At 35.4% G+C, this 18,060-nt stretch overlaps 2 protein-coding genes across 2 annotated transcripts in view; both read right to left on the bottom strand.

Annotated features, from left to right (window-relative positions):
* The window catches only part of LOC117997047 (ATP-binding cassette sub-family C member 4-like), a 54,982-nt gene extending 48,433 nt beyond the window's left edge, over positions 1 to 6,549 (bottom strand). The window contains exons 1-2 of the mRNA XM_034985220.2: positions 5,856 to 6,549; positions 162 to 407 (exon numbers count right to left, since the gene is read on the bottom strand). Coding sequence (XP_034841111.1) covers positions 162 to 407; positions 5,856 to 5,929 — 320 coding nt within the window. The 5' untranslated portion in view covers positions 5,930 to 6,549. The remainder of the gene's footprint in view (positions 1 to 161; positions 408 to 5,855) is intronic.
* A 7,957-nt stretch (positions 6,550 to 14,506) lies between these two features.
* Positions 14,507 to 17,187, bottom strand: LOC117997065 (COMM domain-containing protein 2). The gene is made up of 5 exons (XM_034985243.2): positions 16,963 to 17,187; positions 16,766 to 16,843; positions 16,607 to 16,689; positions 15,888 to 16,061; positions 14,507 to 14,955 (listed from the first exon to the last, which is right to left on the bottom strand). The coding sequence occupies exons 1-5, from the start codon at positions 17,027 to 17,029 to the stop codon at positions 14,641 to 14,643; spliced, it is 717 nt and encodes a 238-aa protein (XP_034841134.1). The 5' UTR covers positions 17,030 to 17,187; the 3' UTR covers positions 14,507 to 14,640.
* Between the last annotated feature and the right edge of the window lie 873 nt (positions 17,188 to 18,060).

The following is an 18,060-nucleotide window of genomic DNA, read 5'->3' as shown; positions in this document are numbered from 1 at the left end:
GGACTAATGAACGATGGATGAACTCGAACGTTCAACTTCTGAACTTTTTAAATAGGTAGGTACTTTAAAATACGAACCAAAGGAAGAAGAACATGTAAAAACTAGTTTAGTACCTACTTTATTGTATTCGACGGAAATTTTGGCTCTATTTACCCACTCACCATAAAATAATAAAAAGTATCCCAACAACTGCTCCACATAACATGTATTCGACCCAAAAGCAACTAATAATTGCTCTGGATAAAGAAGGATCTATTTTCTTTTTACGAGAATTTTCCAATTCTTTTTCCCATGCTTCCTCCAATCGGTCCCCCAGACGTCCGGACTGGTCTCCACTGCGAGCCTGCCATAGGTCTTCTAAAGTCAACCCGTGTTTGTAGCCTCTTCTAAATAAACGAAAACTCCACCTAAAACAAAAAAAATCTTAGGTAAGTACCCAAGTAGGTACCTACCTACCACAACTGCAGTAGTAGCAGGGATAATCGAATTACCCGTGTTACTACAGACTGGGTAGTTGGTAGTACGAATAGTGGTACCATGGGCAATAAACGCTTTATATTCCATCAATCATTGAAAGCTCTTCTTTCGCCGACGCGACGTAAAAATAATTATTAAGGTCTTCTTCTTACGCTTCTGGTTACGCCAAAAGACGAGAGGGGGTTTTAAACATCTATACATCGATAAACGAATATTATAAAACTGTAAGTGGATGACTTCTATACAATGTAAGTAAATATATTTTGAAAATTTTAATCGGAGAAAGCTTTGTTGTCGATTTATAGCCCAAAACAGTATTTTAGAGACAAAAATCTCAGTGGGCGCTAACCATTTTGAGTCACCAACCAGTCGACGAAACTATGTTTTCGAATTGAAATTCGAATGTTTTTTGAAATCATTTTCGCATTTAATTTCGAATGTTTTTTGAAAACATGTTTGTAATTGGTTGGCAACTCAAATTGTTAGCGCTAGCACCCACTAAGATTTTTGTTTCTATAATTTTAGAGCTTAGAGAGCGCTATATGTATTAACTTATTTCCTGGGATAGATGTAAATGTACCTGTTCTAGTACATTTTTAAACTTTACCTATTGGTTATTGCTCGAATGAGTGAGAAACGAAAAATAAAAAGAAATAGAAGAAAGACTAACATAAGGATCTGTTATTAACTGTCCCAATTAATTCAATTGCGATGCGTGCAGCCTTGGACGATCTATCGTCCAAGCGTGCAGCGTATGTCGTGTCTTAATGTAGACAGTTAAACGAGTTAAACAAAATGATCACCACTTGAGTGGGGCCAGGAATTAATTGACACAACTACAGCCTATACTAAGGAAAGCCAACGTCTCTGAGTGCGGCGGGTAATAGGTCAACGGTTAAACGAGTGGACTGAAATCCGAAATGTCGGAGGTTCAAACTCCACCCGTTGCACTATTGTCGTACCTAGTCCAAGCACAAGCTTGACGCTTAGCTGGAGGGGAAAGGGGAATATTAGAAATGCTTAAAATAACGTAATTGTTTAGTATTACGTAGGTAGGTATAAAGTATAAAGTGTCAATCAATCAATCAATACTTATAATAAAACTGTAACAGGTCAAATTCTGTACATTTTTGAATTTTTTTTTCGAGGGCACTCTATAATCGATACTGAATCCAAAACTGTAATTTTTTTCATTTTTGTCTGTCTGTCTGTCTATCTGTCTATCTGTCTGTCTGTCTGTCTGTCTGTCTGTCTGTATCACGGCCGCGCATCACGCTGAAACTACTGAATGGATTCCAATGAAACTTGGTACGATTTGAGGTCATACGTACCAAGTAGACAATAAGTCCTAAATCGTGGGGATTTTAGAATTTCTGATAGTGAATTGATATTTTAGGTATCAAGCAACGGCTACACGATGACGTCCGAAATATTCCACCCGAGCGAAGCCGGGGCGAGTCAGCTATATGTATATATGCGGCTGGCACTGGTAGAATCCAGTACCCTTATTATAAATGCGAAAGTGTGTTTGTTTGTTGGTTTGTCCTTCAATCACGTCGCAACGGATTGACGTGATTTTTGCATGGATGCATAAAGACCTGGAGAGTGACATAGGCTACTTTTATCCCGGAAAATCAAAGAGTTCTCACGGGATTTAAAAAAAACCTAATTCCACGCGGACGAAGTCGCGGGCATAAGCTAGTCACTTTATAAGTTTATACTATGTGATTCTATCAGTGCCGGTTTTATCTATGTTGCAGGGTGTGCAGGGCAGAGAGTGTACAGAAATGGGGGGGTTCCGCAAAAAGCATGCGAACAGAGGGGTGCCAACTGCCAGGTGTCAACTGTCAACACAATATGCTTAAGTACCTATTTAAATTGATATACACTCGTAAGTTAGATTATGTGCTCAACAAAACTCAGTTTTACCGTGGTTACTATTTCCGATTGTATTCTTCTAACCCCAAAGGCCATTAGAGTATGCGAGGTAGAATATCGTCTTTTCACATTTATAATTAGGTTCGGCGGTAAATTTAATCATCTTGGATCGGGCCGGCCATAACGCGGATAACTAACTGATTATAAGTATACTCTTTGATTTAACCTACCTACCTATTCACGGAATAAACATTTTTTTTGTCAGTCAACGTCTACGACCTTGGTGTCAATTAACATTCTAAAGACCAAGCTGTTAGGCTGCAAGCTACTTTTTCACGGCCAAACTTAAACCGGGAACTGAGTTCGAATATAGGATCTACTTTTAAATTAAACAAGCTGACCGGCCCCGGCTACGCTCTCGGCTCTACTGAATTTTTTGAAAATCGGTGAGGGGGTGGAATTTCTGAAATTCCTGAAACACGTAGGTACTTACATAATACATATTATATGCTTCTTCATTTTTGCTCGAAAGCTCAATGACAACTGTCATTCAGCGTGAAGTGCACACTGCACGGACAGACAGACAGACAGATAGACAGACAGGCATCTATAAAATATTTTTTGGGCTGTACCTACTCTAAATACATCTACACTACCTAATATTATAAAGTTTTTGTAACTTTGTTTGTACGAAGTAATCTCTGGAACTTCTGAAACGATTTTCTACTTTACACTTTTACGAGAAAATTCTTTCACCAGCAGAAAGCTACATTATTTCTGAGTGACATATGCTATATTATATTTTAGATTCAAAAAAATTAGTTTTCTACGAAAATTGTAATAATGCTTCCTTAAATTGAAATTTTCTAAATATATACTTCTGTACTTACCTACTTATTATACCTACTTAAATATAAACTAGCTTATGCTCGCGACTTCGTCCGCGTGGACTGCACAAATTTCAAACCCCTATTTTACCCTCTCAGGGGTTGAATTTTCAAAAATCCTTTGTTAGCGAATGCCTACGTCATAATAGCTATCTGCATGCCAAATTTCAACCCGAACCATCCAGTAGTTCGAGCTGTGCGTTGATAGATCAGTCAGTCAGTCACCTTTTCCTTTTATATAATTAGATTACATATTATATTATTATAATATAATGTACCTACACAACGATATTCTTATAATAATTGATGTCTGTAAACACACAGAAATCGTCTAGTTACAGTTTTATTATAAGTAAGTATATAGATAGATTACGTATAGATAATGGTGGATAACATTATTCAGTTCACTGATAACACTCTTAGATACTGTTATCACAATGGATCCTATGGGTAGTAAAACAATCTCGGCAGGTAGGTATCTATCCAATTGATACCTCTGTGACTGAGACCTATACCCTGCGTGTTCTAACATAGTTCTAACATCTGAGTTCTGCAGTTATTTTTGGGTTCCGTATCTCCACAGAAAAATGGAACCCTTATAGAATCATTTCGTCTTCTGTCTGTCTGTCAAGACCCGTCAAGGGAATCAAAACCTATAGGGTACCTACTTCCCGTTGACCTGAAATCATGGAATGCCGAATCAAATAAGCCGCTTCTTGTGATTTTGAAACGATATCTTCGTTTCAAAATCACAAGAAGCGGCTTATTTCCGCCTCCAGGGGTATCATGTCAATGTTTTACGCAATTAAATGTCACTTGCTTTAGTAATGAAGTAATGTTCTCAATGGTATTTGAAGTCTGCCAATTCGCACTTGGCCCTCATGTGGTCTATGGCCAAACCCTTTTGAGTGGAGACCCGAAATCAGTAGTGAGCCAGCGATGGGTTGATCAAGATGATGATGATACATGACACTTTTTTTTTTTGGTTCACTACCTACACTGATTAGTCGAAGTACGGCAGTTTCTTTTTACAATGCCAAAAATCGTTAAAAAATAGTCCACCCGTGATGTGACCATGACCTTCTGGAATCTGGACACGCAAGACTTCGTTTCGTAAAAAATTCCAAAGCTGCTTGTTGCCTTGTATCACAATATTTTTTTAACTGCCGACCAAACATTTTTAATGGTCATTTAACAATCAAAAAATTACGTAGCTATCTACTAGGGTGCTTCTAGGGCTGGCTTTTCCAACATCAATGGTACCTAGTAGCGTAGTGGTGGATACCTATTACCTACCTACAAATCTGACTGACATGTTTCAAGAAAGCTATGTCTGACGGCTATAATTAACTATTAATTGGAAAGGTTAGGACATTAGGTTAGGACAACAAGTTAAATAAAATCTACTTAGAATTTAGCGCACTGTTTTCTCAGTCTTATACTAGTGGGGAGTATTTGTAGGTCTATGTAAGTAGGTACTTTACTTAATTGAATTTTTAATAAAACAAAGCAAATTTTTGTTTCTTGGGTTGCCAGCTTTTTCCGAAAAATAGTTCGTGTTCGGACAAAAAGAGACTGGACTGACATGAATCACTGACTCAGTACCTACGATGAGAATCTATAGATTAGGATACAATCTACAAAACATATGGATGGACTGGCTAGTCCAGAGGTTAATGAGTACCTAATGACTGACTTCAAAACCATGGGCTATGAGCCATAGTCTATCACGCTTGCCATGTGCGGATTGGTAGACTTCACACACCTTTGAGAAGATTATGGAGTACTCTCAGGCATGCAGGTTTCCTCACGATGTTTTCCTTCACCGTTAAAGCAAGTGACATTTAATTATTCGGTAATAAATTAAATTATTTTTTAATTTTTACTGTACAAACAAGGCTAGGTTCTGAAGCCGGTTTCAATATTTTTTAATTTTTATTTTTAAATATTGTTTTTCGGGATAAAAACTAACTATAAACCTACGTTAAACCGAAACATTAGTTATACGTAGGTATGTATTCGTAGTTATGCCAAGTTGCGTTTAAATCAGTTAAGTCATTTTGGCAGTAGGAGGTAGGCCTGCGTAGGCAAATAGTCAAAAAAATTAAAAATAGGGCTGTTTTAGCCTCTATATCGATGAAACCTCCTCTCTCTCAAAATTCTCAAAAAAAGTGTAGGTACTTACAGCATACAGTTACAGTTTATACGGTCTATAGTGTCTACGTATAGATACATAGATTTCCTAGAAATTATATTTAATGAAGGATAAGTGATTACCTACATACAGGTGATATGTAAATATACACCTATAAATAGTAGGTAGTAATTAATGGTAGGTAATTATTTATTAATCCTAATCCTTCCTAATAATATTATAAATGTGAAAGTGTGGATGTTTGGATGTTTGTTACTCAATCACGCAAAAACTACTGGACGGATTTGGTTAAAATTTAGAATGGAGATAGATTATACCCTGGATTAACACATAGGCTACTTTTTAACCCGGAAAATCGAAGAGTTCCCACGGGATTTTTAAAAACCAAATTCCACGCGAATGAAGTCGCGGGCATCAGCTAGTAGTAATATATATTTTATGAGCTTATAAGTACTTACCACAAAAATATTTTAGAGAGTATGTTTGCTTTGTCGTGAGGATTTTTTTCTTTGAGTACAACTTTAGAATCCATGTTGCACCTTCTTGTGTAAGTTAATTTTGAGAAGAAAAAACAAAAACCCGCACGGCGCACTTAGATAGGTATCCCTATTTTAGAGCACATAAAATAAACAATTACCACTCGTTACCGTATATTTTTACCAGAATATTTTGCTATGGAAACCACTTAATTCGATGAATAAATATTATTAAAAAATATTTAAGTAATCATTACACGCTAAGTACTTATGCCAATTAAGATAATATGCAGCATATTCATTATACAACACAATAATAGTATCACTGTCCCTTTTGTTTATATGTTGCCAATCGTATTTTATGTGTCACACTGCACACCGATCACTGATCTCAATACAATTTTCGGAATTGTATTGCATAATGCGCTGGCAATTCGATAGCTTTTTGAGGAACTTTACACACTCGTTAAGTTAATAATATTAGTAACACAACAGTACTCTAATTGTTTTTAATTAGAAAAAAGTACGCTAAGTACGACGAATTAAAAAAGGCCGGTATGAATACAATATCACAGATAGTATGGGAATAGCGGGTCGGTATGTTTGAGCGAGCGTGTGAGCGCGCCTCACCCGCTCTTGCACTGAACTGACGGACGAACGGACACGACGACGCGGAGGGCTGTGTGCAGACTGTTTATAGGTCCCTAGTTCATATCTCTCGCTCTACATCCCGATTTTGCGGAATCATGATTGCTATTGCTTCGCTATAAATAAGCAGATGGCTAGCATGTTCATGATAATAACTTTTTTACGTAACTTGGTAGGTTACTGATGATTTTGTCAAATAAAAACGCCCGCTAAATCATTGCGCAGTGCCTTAAACTAACAAAAAAATGATACCTACCTATTACTTACTTACCAAGAAATACCTTATACGTTTTTTTCCATTTAAAAAATTTATTACCCATGTACACCAAAGCCAAAAGGATGCGTTGTGACTTTAGCAGTCTATGTATGTAGGTATGTTATGTTTGTATCTATGTGTGTTCCACCGTAGCGCCTAAACTACTAGACCGATTTTGATGAATGAGGTGTCAATTGATTGATTCGTAGTTATTGTCCGGCATGGTGACATAGGCTACATTTTATACGAAGAAAATCGATCTGACGTTACATCTAGAAAATTGAATATGTGTCAAAGGTCCAAGGTCTGAAGCAAAGAGCACAAACTGGCATTTACACATGCATTTAGGTTGAACTCGTGCAATCACAAGTCTCATTTTCTCGAAATTAATGCATTGTGGCGTAGCTAGAATTCTTAAGATTTTCAGGGATAAAAAGTAGCATATGTCACTCTCCAGGCCTTAACTACACCCATGCCAAAAATCATTTCAATCCGTTGCGCCGTTGCGATTTGATTGAAGGACAAACCAACAAACAAACTTTCGCATTCATAATATGGGTAGTGATATGGACAAAATATGGGTATGAAAGTGTTATGCCTATTAGAATCTACCTACTTATAAACATTAATGATTTTAAGCTTATTTCGTGGTTTAACGAAATATTTTAATGTAGATAACGGGTACATACCACGATTAATTTGATGTTTTTATTTGTCGATATATCAACCCAATTTCACGTGTCGTGGTCACGACGCACACGACGGGACCATATAGGTTCGATTCCCACTCTGGACAATCCTTTGTATGATGAACACAGTTGTTTGTTCTGTCTAGGTATCACTTTTTATACGTATACGTATTGTATTTAAATGGATTGTATAAAAAGTACAAGCTGTGATAGCCTAGTGGTTAGGACGTCCGCCTTCTAATCGGAGGTTCGATCCCGGGCACGCACCTCTAACTTTTCGGAGTTATATGCGTTTTAATTAATTAAATATCACTTGCTTTAACGGTGAAGGAAAACATCGTGAGGAAACCTGCATGCCTGAGAGTTCTCCATAATGTTCTCAAAGGTGTGTGAAGTCTACCAATCCGCACATGGCCAGCGTGGTAGACTATGCCCAAAACGCTTCTCACTCTGAGAGGAGACCCGTGCTCTGTACTGAACCGGTGATGGGTTGATCATGATGATGATGTATAAAAAGTATACTCGTATGTCTACATATTAAATAAAAAGTGTGTAAGCTCAGTTTAAAATAGACAAGTAAATAGGTAGGAATTGGTTCATTAACTCATTCAAGATGATACAACTGAACCACATCAAATCATTATTGCTTTAAAAAATGACATCATAATTTTACAATTTGACATTTAGCTGATTTCAAAGTGCTTTGTTCATTTGTTTACAAAGATAATATTTAACCACTAGGTACTATCTATTAGTTTCAAATTCGAATAGGTATAGTACAAATATAAATCAATAGCTATAATAATAACGACTTTTTTATCCATAAGTTGCGCATAATATTCAGTTTTACATCGATTTAAGCTGTATGCCAGTTACTTACCTCATAAATCATAATACATACATAGTTATGCAGCTAAGCTTCACAAGACTTACTGAAATAAGTACTCGCTGGAACCGCTAAGTAAAAGTAGGTCATAAACAGTAACAACAGGCTTAAACTCAATGAACAAAGCGATGCTTTATTGACGTACAATATAATCTCTGAACCTTTAGACATACCTTTTTGATCTTCTTTATCACCAAGGCCTCGACACTTCTTTAGTCGATGCACTTTGACATAGTGACATAAATAAGTTAGCTCTTAAGATATGTATTTTAAATTCCTCTTTCGATTTTAAATCCACCTCGAAGGACCAAAAAATTTCAACTTGACTGCTACTTACCCGACTTCGGCGAAGCCTAAAGGAGGGTTATTAACAGACTTTAATACCTCGTGAACACAGTCTGCAATGTGCATGTGATTTACAAAATAAAAAAAATTGACGATCTCCCTGGCGTGGCTTAGCGGTACGGGTAGAAACTCAATTATAGCATATACAGGGTTACAGGAAAACAGGACACGATCCCGTTAAGGGGTTATAGTACAGGACATTAGCTATCAAACGACCCCTTTAGTGCTTATGCGAAAGTGTATCGTTTTCGAGTTATTAATTTTTTTATTTTTTTCTTGGTAAAGGGGTGTTTGCCACTTTAAAAATTAATAAAAAAAGGAACAATGTATTTTATCAGATTTTTTTTTAATTTCTAGCTAGTACATATCCTTGTTAATAATAAACAGTTATAAAACAAAAAAAAATCTTCAAGCATTTTAAAATTACAGCCCAAAATCTGTACAAGTTTTCGAATTTTAAATTTAATTCTTTGAATAACTTGCAAATTTTCTGTAAAAAATACTATGGCACTTATCCTGCGGATTATTTTAAAAACATCTACGTTTTGTTAGCTATCCATTGATACAAAATAATTACAAAAAATTACACATCAAAGAGACCAGGTAGAAAATTCTAACAAATGCTATATGCCAAAGAATTAAATCAGAATCAATGTAAAAACGAGTTTAATGCAAAATCGTTACAGATTATTTTTTAATGAGGTCAAAAGGCAATATAAAATCAGCCAAGTGCGAGTCGGGCTCGCACACGAAGGGTTCCGAACCATCGTACAAGAAATAACACTTTTTAATTTTTTTTAATTTTTATGGCGGCTATTTTGTAATATTTGTTGTTATAGCGGCAATAAAAATACACATTCTGTAAAAATTTCAAGTCTCTACCTATTATGGTTCATGAGATACAGTCCACTGACAGACAAACGGACGGCCGGACAGACGGGCGGACTGACGAACGAACATGAAATTTTCACAAAATGTGTATTTTTGTGGCTGCTATAACAACAAATACTAAAAATTACAAAATGGCCGCCATAAAAATTAAAAAAAAATAAAGTGTTATTTCTTGTATGATGGTACGGAACCCTTCGTGTGCAAGCCCGACTCGCACTTGACTGATTTTATATTACCTTTTGACCTCTTTGAAAAATAGTCTTCAACGATTTTGCATGCATTCATTTTTATTTAATTCTTTGGCAATAGCATTTGCTAGAATTTTCTACCTGGTCTATTTGTTGTGTAATTTTTTCTTGATTTTATGTTTCTTTTTGTAATTTTTTGTACCAATGGATAGCTAACGAAACGTACATGTTTTTAAAATAATCCGCAGGATAAGTGCCATAGTAATTTTTACAGAAAATTTGCAAGTTATTCAAAGAATTAAATTTAAAATTCGAAAACTTGTACAGTTTTCGGGCTGTAATTTTAAAATGCTTGAAGATTTTTTTTGTTTTATAACTGTTTATTATTAACAAGGATATGTACTAGCTAGAAATTAAAAAAAATCTGATGAAATACATTGTTCCTTTTTTTTATTAATTATTAAAGTGGCAAACACCCCTTTACCAAGAAAAAAATAAAAAAATTAATAACTCGAAAACGATACACTTTCGCATAAGCACTTTAGGGGTCGTTTGATAGCTAATGTCCTGTACTATAACCCCTTAACGGGGTCGTGTCCTATTTTCCTGTAACCCTGTATTATTCGCAACAATGTTAATTATAAAGAACGGAAAGACATTGTTACTCTTTCGGTGGAACGCACTATTGAGCTGTCCTGTGTTGAGCTGGAGCGTTATATTGTAGTCTGCGTGTACCAACCCCCCTCAGGTGACTTTGTTCTGTTTGAGGACGTTATGGAGGAGGCCCTGAGGCGGATATGTAGGTCATCAAAAAAGATATTAATTTGTGGAGACTTTAACATCAATATTTTGCTTCACAATTCTTTCACTGATAGATTACTTAATTTATTTAAAAGCTTTAATTTAGAAAATATTTTCAATGTACCAACACGGATAACTGTAAATTCAGCCACTTGTCTAGATAACATTTTCTGTAACTGCACGATTGTCGAAAAATCCATCATCACGAATCTAAGATCCGATCACTGTGGACAAATGATATCTGTCCCCAGTGATAAACAAGACACAACAAAGCTAATAAAATATAGGCCAGTTACCATTAAAAAGGTAAAACAGTTCAAACAAAAGGTTTTAACTGCTTTACCTAAACTCGAGTTTACACAGGGTGGTCCGGATGAACACTATAATGTTTTTTTGACCTAATAAACTCTCAATTTAATTCTACTTTTAAAATTGTAGAGAAAAAGCTGTCTAAAAATCTTAAATTTAGTGACTGGGCTACTGTTGGCATTTATAAAAGCAGAAATAAGTTGTTCGACTTGTATGCAGAAAAACAATATAATTACACTCCCTCATTTGTCGAATATGTCAGAAATTATTCTAAATTCTTCAGAAAGGTTTGCATACAAGCAAAGTCACTTTTCATAAAACAAAAAGTTATTAACTCTGATAATAAAATAAAAGCAGCTTGGGATGTCATCTCGGAAGAAATTGGGAAACAAAAAGTGGACAGCAATAAATTGGAGCTTAAAATTAATAACCGTGTTATTGACTCCAACATTGAAATTGCAAATACATTTGAGAATTTTTTCCGGAATATTCCAGTCACCACTACTAGTTCCCTTAGTTCCTCGCCAACAGAAGCCTATGATCTACTCAGGGCCAATGTTGCTGAGTGCGGTGTCTTGTTTAGGTTTGAATACATTACTCCACATGACATTATTAAAGTGTTCAAATCTTTACAAAGCAAAAAACAGGAGATCTATGGGGGTTATCAGTAAAAATAATCAGCAATATTATCGATATTATTGCGCCATATCTAGCCATAATTTTTAATGAATCTGTGGATTCAGGATCCTTTCCAGACCTCATGAAATGTAGTAAATTGATACCTCTTTTTAAATCTGGTTGCAGAAGTGATCCAAATAATTACAGGCCAATTTCAATTTTGCCAACACTGAGCAAGATATTTGAGAAAATCATGCTCAACCAACTGCTTCGGCATTTTAATCTAAATAAGCTACTCCATTCTGAGCAGTATGGTTTCACTAAAGGTCGATCAACAACCGATGCGGCCGCAATGCTGTTAAAGCATATATTCAGTGCAAGGGAAGGCTCACAGAATGCCATCGGTATTTTTTGTGACTTATCCAAGGCATTTGATTGCGTTGAGAACGAGACTCTCCTGGTTAAATTGAACCACTACGGAATCAAAGACACTGCGCTTGGTCTCATTGCGTCTTATCTTGGTAATCGTATTCAAACAGTGTGTGTTAACGATGTAAAGTCATCCGGATCAGCCTCACTAATGGGTGTTCCTCAAGGCTCTATTCTAGGTCCTTTCATGTTCTTGGTATACATAAACGATTTACCATATTTTGTCCAAAATACTTGCGATATTGAACTATTTGCTGATGATACGTCTTTGATTTTTAAAGTTGATAGAAATAAAGACAATTTTGACGATGTGAGTAGTGCCATATCTCAGGTAACTCACTGGTTTACCGTAAATAATTTACTTTTAAATGCAAAAAAAACTAAGTGTGTTGAATTCGCACTGCCCAATACCAAGAACACAAGTAACATTAATTTAATGATAAATAACGATACATTGAAAATAGAAGAGACTACAACATTTTTGGGGATAACCTTAGATGCGAAGCTTCAATGGGGCACCCATATATCAACTCTTGTTAGCAAATTAAGCTCTGCCGCTTACGCTGTTAGAAAGATTCGGCAGTTAACTGACGTGGAAACCGCAAAGATAGTATATTTTGCTTACTTCTATAGTATTATGTCTTATGGAATCTTAATATGGGGTAAAGCGGCAGATATTGGGAGAATTTTTGTATTACAAAAAAGGGCAATACGCGCAATTTATAACTTAAGACCACGCGATTCCCTTCGAGAGAAATTTAAGGAAATAGATATCCTTACTGTAGCCTCTCAATATATTTATAATAACATAATTTTTGTAAGACAAAATATTCTTAGTTACAAGAAAATTGGTGATCTACACAATAGGCTAACTAGAAACAGAGACAAACTTGCAGCTCCTGCCTTCCGCCGCAGGAAAGTCCAAAAGTCATTTGTGGGTATGGGTATTACCTTTTATAATAAAATCCCGCAAACTATTTTGGACTTACCTTTGCACAAGTTTAAAAAATCTATTAAAAATATGCTCCTGAAAAAAGCATATTACACAATTGAAGATTATCTAAATGATAAAAGAGCGTGGATTTGACCTGCAGCTCGTTCCAGCAACGCACAAGACTGCAAATACTATTTTATATATGGCATAATCTTGTACCTATATCAAATATTTGAAAAGAGCAACCGCCGAGTTTCTTGCTGGTTCTTCTCGGCAGGAAAGGCATTCCGAACCAGTGGTAGATGCATCCGACTATTCGAAGCACTTGTAAAAGTTTATACGAATAAAAAAGATTTTCATTTTCATTTCATTTTCATAGAAAAACTGTAAATGGACGATTTTTGCAATATATTTTGAAAATTTGGAAGAGCGTTAACATTTATCAACTAGCTGATGCCCGCGACTTCGTCCGCATAGATTAAGGTTTTTAAAAATCCTGTAGGCACTCTGACTTTCCGGGATAAAAGTAACCTATGTCACTCTCCGGTCTACTAAACTAAATCCATGCAAAAAATCACGTCGATAGAATAGAATAGAATATAATGTTTTTTTATTCATGTAAACTTTTTACAAGTGTTTATGAATAGTCAGGTAGTTTTAATTTACCACTGGTTCGGAACGCCGTTCCCACCGATAAGTTGTATCCCTAGCGCACCAGGTTAGCGCGGGGGCAGTGTGGGTGGTGCGGTGTGTTTCCTAGGGAACCGATTGCCATTTCGCCCTGTCGCGTACTATACGTAGGCTATAACTTTTGTAGGGTTCCGTAGTAAACAAAGAACCCTCATAGTTTCGCCATGTCCGTCCGTCTGTCTGTCTGTCCGTCCTCGGTTAATCTCAGAGACTATTAGTGCTAGAAATCTGTAATTTGGCATGGGTATAAATATTAATCACGCCGACAAAGTGGTGAAATAAAATTTTGATAAATATTTTTTTAGTGTAGCTCCCCTACATGTAAAGTGGTGATGTTTTTTTTTCTCGATTACCCCAGTGTGGGGTATCGTTGAATAGGTCTTTTAAAAATACTGTAGGTGTGGGAACATCATTTTTCGATTTCTAGATCCGTTTGTAATGTTGTTGATGTTTTAAAGTGCTAATTTTTATCAGTGTCAAGTGGTGTCCGCCCCCCCCCCCCCCCTCTATCAGCCAAATGGTAGTATATGGGAACGTGAAAAAATTCACAGAATTAGTATATATAATCAATTTTAAAGGAAAACTATCATGGCTAAGAAGGGTTCACAGGTAAAGGTGTTATATCTGTTTTTCGAGGATTGTGACTACGGAACCCTACACTGCGCGTGGCCCGCCACGCACATAGCCGGTTTTTTATGTAGGTAGGTATACTTACTTTTATATTCCATTATGATAGGTCACATTCGATGTTCTACGATGCTACTACTATGCGGCTTTTACTGAGTCTTCAAGAAAGTCGGCACTTACTGGTACCCAACATTAGCACACACCATAATAGATCTACATTGATATATCTCCAATACAAATAAGTAAATCTCCTGTCTTATTTGAGTAGAGAATTTTCATACTCTCATTTAGAAACAATATTTTCAAATAAGTAATACTGAAATGTTACTATAAATATTATATTTATTACATTTACATAGATACTAAATATTTGTTTAACGACAATAATAACAATGGTTTATTACGAGTACAAGTTCTGGCATTTATAGGCTCTTATACTCTATTATCTATAATTTACTATAAAGACCTTTGCACCTTACGTACATGCTGACTTTTAGATTCTTTAAGAGCTTCATCTAGTCTATTTGTTAGATGCACTAAGTTTGGTAGGTCACACTGAAGTAGAAGGTGATTGATAACCTGCTGGCACTGACTGGCCGTCTTAGCATCTTGAATTGAAGAGTTAACATTTGAATATGATACAGAATTTATGTGTTTTGGTGAAGTTTGTGAGTAATCTTTTTCATACTGTCCATAGTTTTTTGGTGTTGTCAGTACAAAATCTATGGCAACCATTGGTACTATTTCTTCTGGAGAAGTTTTAGAAGCAACCTGTTGAAAAGTATAATAAGTACAAAAAAATTATATTAATCTATATTCTGATTTATATATATATAAAAGGAAAAGCTGACTGCTGCTCAAACAACTGGACGGATCGAGCTGAAATTTGGCATGCAGATAGCTATTACGAAGTAGACATCCGCTAAGAAAATATTTTTGAAAATTTAACCGCTAAGGGGGTAAAACAAAGGTTTGAAATTTGCGTAGTCCACACGGACGAAGTCGCGAGCATAAGCTAGTGTACTCATGACTGACTGAATTCATACTAACCCTACGATTTAATTTTTTATATAACACCTGGTGTGTTATATAAAATTGCAAAGGTCTGTTGTATAATTGTTACCTGTCTAGGAATTTGCTCATGGTAATTAATATCAATGGCAGAACCTCATAAAGTCAAAGCACATCAAAGTCAAATCATTTATTCAAAGTAGGTATTGGCTTAGTAGGTAGGCTATTGTACTCCTTTTGTTTGTCAGTCATTATAGTCAGTTGTTGGATTTGTAGGATGATATAGTGGTGATAATCTTAATCTAATTATATAAAACGAAAAGGTGACTGACTGACTGATCTATCAACGCACAGACCAAACTACTGGACGGATCGGGCTGAAATTTGGCATGCAAATAGCTATTATGACATAGACATCCGCTAAGAAAAGATTTTTAAAAATTCAACCCCGAAGGGGGTGGTAGTATAGGGGTGCGAAATTTGTGTAGTCCACGTGGACGAAGTTGCGGGCATAAGCTAGTTTATTATATAAGAAGTAGTTTGTTAGTTTGTAAAATCAATAAAGGTTACTTATTAAATCCTCATCATCATGATCAACCTATTACCGGCCCACTACTGAGCCGGGTCTCCTCTCAAGAGTGAGAAGGGAAGAGCAAATTTAATCCTACTGGTAGATAGTTATATCACAGTACCTGAATTTCAAACCTCCAAGTTAGATCCTGGTAGCTAGGATCTTTTTGCTGGAGCAAGTTCAAAGCTGCAGATATTTCATTTTTTTTGGTGTTATATAATTTAAGTAAAATTTGTTGTTTGTCTTCGGAAAATCCTGCTATAGCTAGTGATGACTGGAAATTAGTTTCTGATAGCTGAAATTAATTGTAACTTGTAGTGAAGGTCAGTAAAGTAAATTAATTAGAAACAGCAAAACTATGTTCTTTGCAAACTTTATTTGTCTGTTTAAACAGGTAACTTCTAATTTTTTTTGTCGATTTCATTGCAGTTTTCGAAGTAATATTTGTGTGTTTAATACATATTTAATTTAGTCTTAAGAATAAACAACTTAGCCAGGACCTGTCAGACAGTTTTATCTATACTAATATTATAAAGACCAAAAATAATAATATGTTTATTTGTAATTAGCCTGGGTTGATCATTACCATAATGAATTGCTAGACTCCAAAACAACTGAACTGATTTTAATAATTCTTTCAATTATTTTAAAAGTAATACAGGCTATAAATGAGATAATTTTGTAACACAGTTGCAACGCACGCAAAAGTTAGTAAGTAAGTATAACATAATAATGATGTTCCAAAAATTATACTTCCCTCATAATTGACTAGAAATGAAATCGATCTCTTTCTGAATAGGTAGGTACAATACTTTGAAATCATGTTAAAAAATTACTAACATTGTGTTTACATGCTTCAACAATCAAATAAGCTAAAGCATGTATGAGGTTTTGCACAGCCACTTCAGATATATCCAATTTTTCTGTAAAACAATAGAATATTCTTAACTTCAGGTTTACAAAAAAGTAGATGCTAGTAAGTAGCTCATTAAAGATTACCTGCAGCTATAGCACATTTCTTCTGATTTACCCCATTACTGAGATAGTCTATTGTAAGCTTACAAAAATCTACTAGGACTGTAACAAAAAAATAAATTAAAATGTAAATTTTGGAACTGATCCTTCTAGATAATAAAATTGAATTTACTAGGTAATTATAATTATTATAAAAGTACTGTAAGTATATAGTTATCTACCCTGTGTGGAATGCTGGTGTAGTAAGTTCAGGTGTTGTTTTTGTAACTCACTCAGGAATATTATCATTTTGCTATTAAATCATAAAATATGAATAAGGTACTTAAAAGAAGTACAACCCAATGTAAATTGTAATTATATAATTATAATTTTAGTACATAATAATTCAATTAATTAATAAGTATTGTTATTGTTATTCACAGACCAGTAAGCCAATAACATATAGGAAGGATCACAGACCAATAACATATAGGGAATAGGAATAGGAAGGATATTGTTAATTGTTATTGACACTTTATAGAGGTTATCAAAGAGTATATAACTGTGGTATATAATCACTACCTACGTTTTAGCAAAGAGTGATAAGTAGATAATCTATGGATAATTCACTACCAATCACTAGGTACGTTTTATTTTGTGTTGTTTTCTATGGTTGTTTTTATCTCTATGGTAAACTGATTTATGTCACAGAGTAAAGCTCCCAGTCAGCTGTCATACCAAAGATTAGGTTATTTATTTACGTAGATAGAGTAATAAAGGTAGATGCAGGAACGTTTGCTTTCTCATTTGCACTAAAAAGAGAGCACAGATGAAGTTACTAATGTAATAAAAATAAAAAAATAAAATAAATAAAATAAAATAAAATTTCTTTATTTCAGACCGTGGTCCATATGGTGTTAGTAAATAGCAGTAATATTTAAAGACTTAAAACTATGTTAGTACGTATAACTTACATGTAATTTAAAAAATAAAACCTTAATTTAAATATTTCCCGGTACGCACTGAGGCACTGGGTACATACACATGTGTATTTACCCAGTGCCGCAATATGCGGCAGTCAGGCTTTTCACTAACAACCCTCAGTATGGCGTTGGTGCTCCCTCTCACTCTGCGCATCAGCGATGCAACTCGTTTGCGCATGACTGAATAAAAGTCATCCGTGTACGCGTACGCAAACATAGCCGATGCACTACAGTGTCGGGGGAGCCCCAACATCACCCTGAAGGCGTTATTGTATTGCACTCGGAGCGCATTGTAGGTCTTCTGTGTGTTGACCCACAGGCCGCACGTGTATAATGTCTGGCAGAATGCTTTAAAAA

This window comes from Maniola hyperantus, chromosome 4, assembly GCF_902806685.2.
Source record: "Maniola hyperantus chromosome 4, iAphHyp1.2, whole genome shotgun sequence".
Lineage (NCBI taxonomy): Eukaryota > Metazoa > Arthropoda > Insecta > Lepidoptera > Nymphalidae > Maniola > Maniola hyperantus.
Note: the sequence above shows the minus strand (reverse complement) of the source record. Positions and strands in the feature narration are given on the sequence as shown.

What these genes read in the sequence shown, in the direction of transcription:
- LOC117997065 (XM_034985243.2), bottom strand. Translation starts at nt 17,029, where the DNA reads ATGATAATATTCCTGAGTGAGTTACAAAAACAACACCTGAACTTACTA. An exon ending in GAAATGTGCTATAGCTGCAG is followed by an intron (nt 16,690 to 16,765) that starts GTAATCTTTAAT and finishes ATTGTTTTACAG; the next exon opens with AAAAATTGGATATATCTGAA. An exon ending in CTTGGAGGTTTGAAATTCAG is followed by an intron (nt 14,956 to 15,887) that starts GTACTGTGATAT and finishes ACTTTTCAACAG; the next exon opens with GTTGCTTCTAAAACTTCTCC.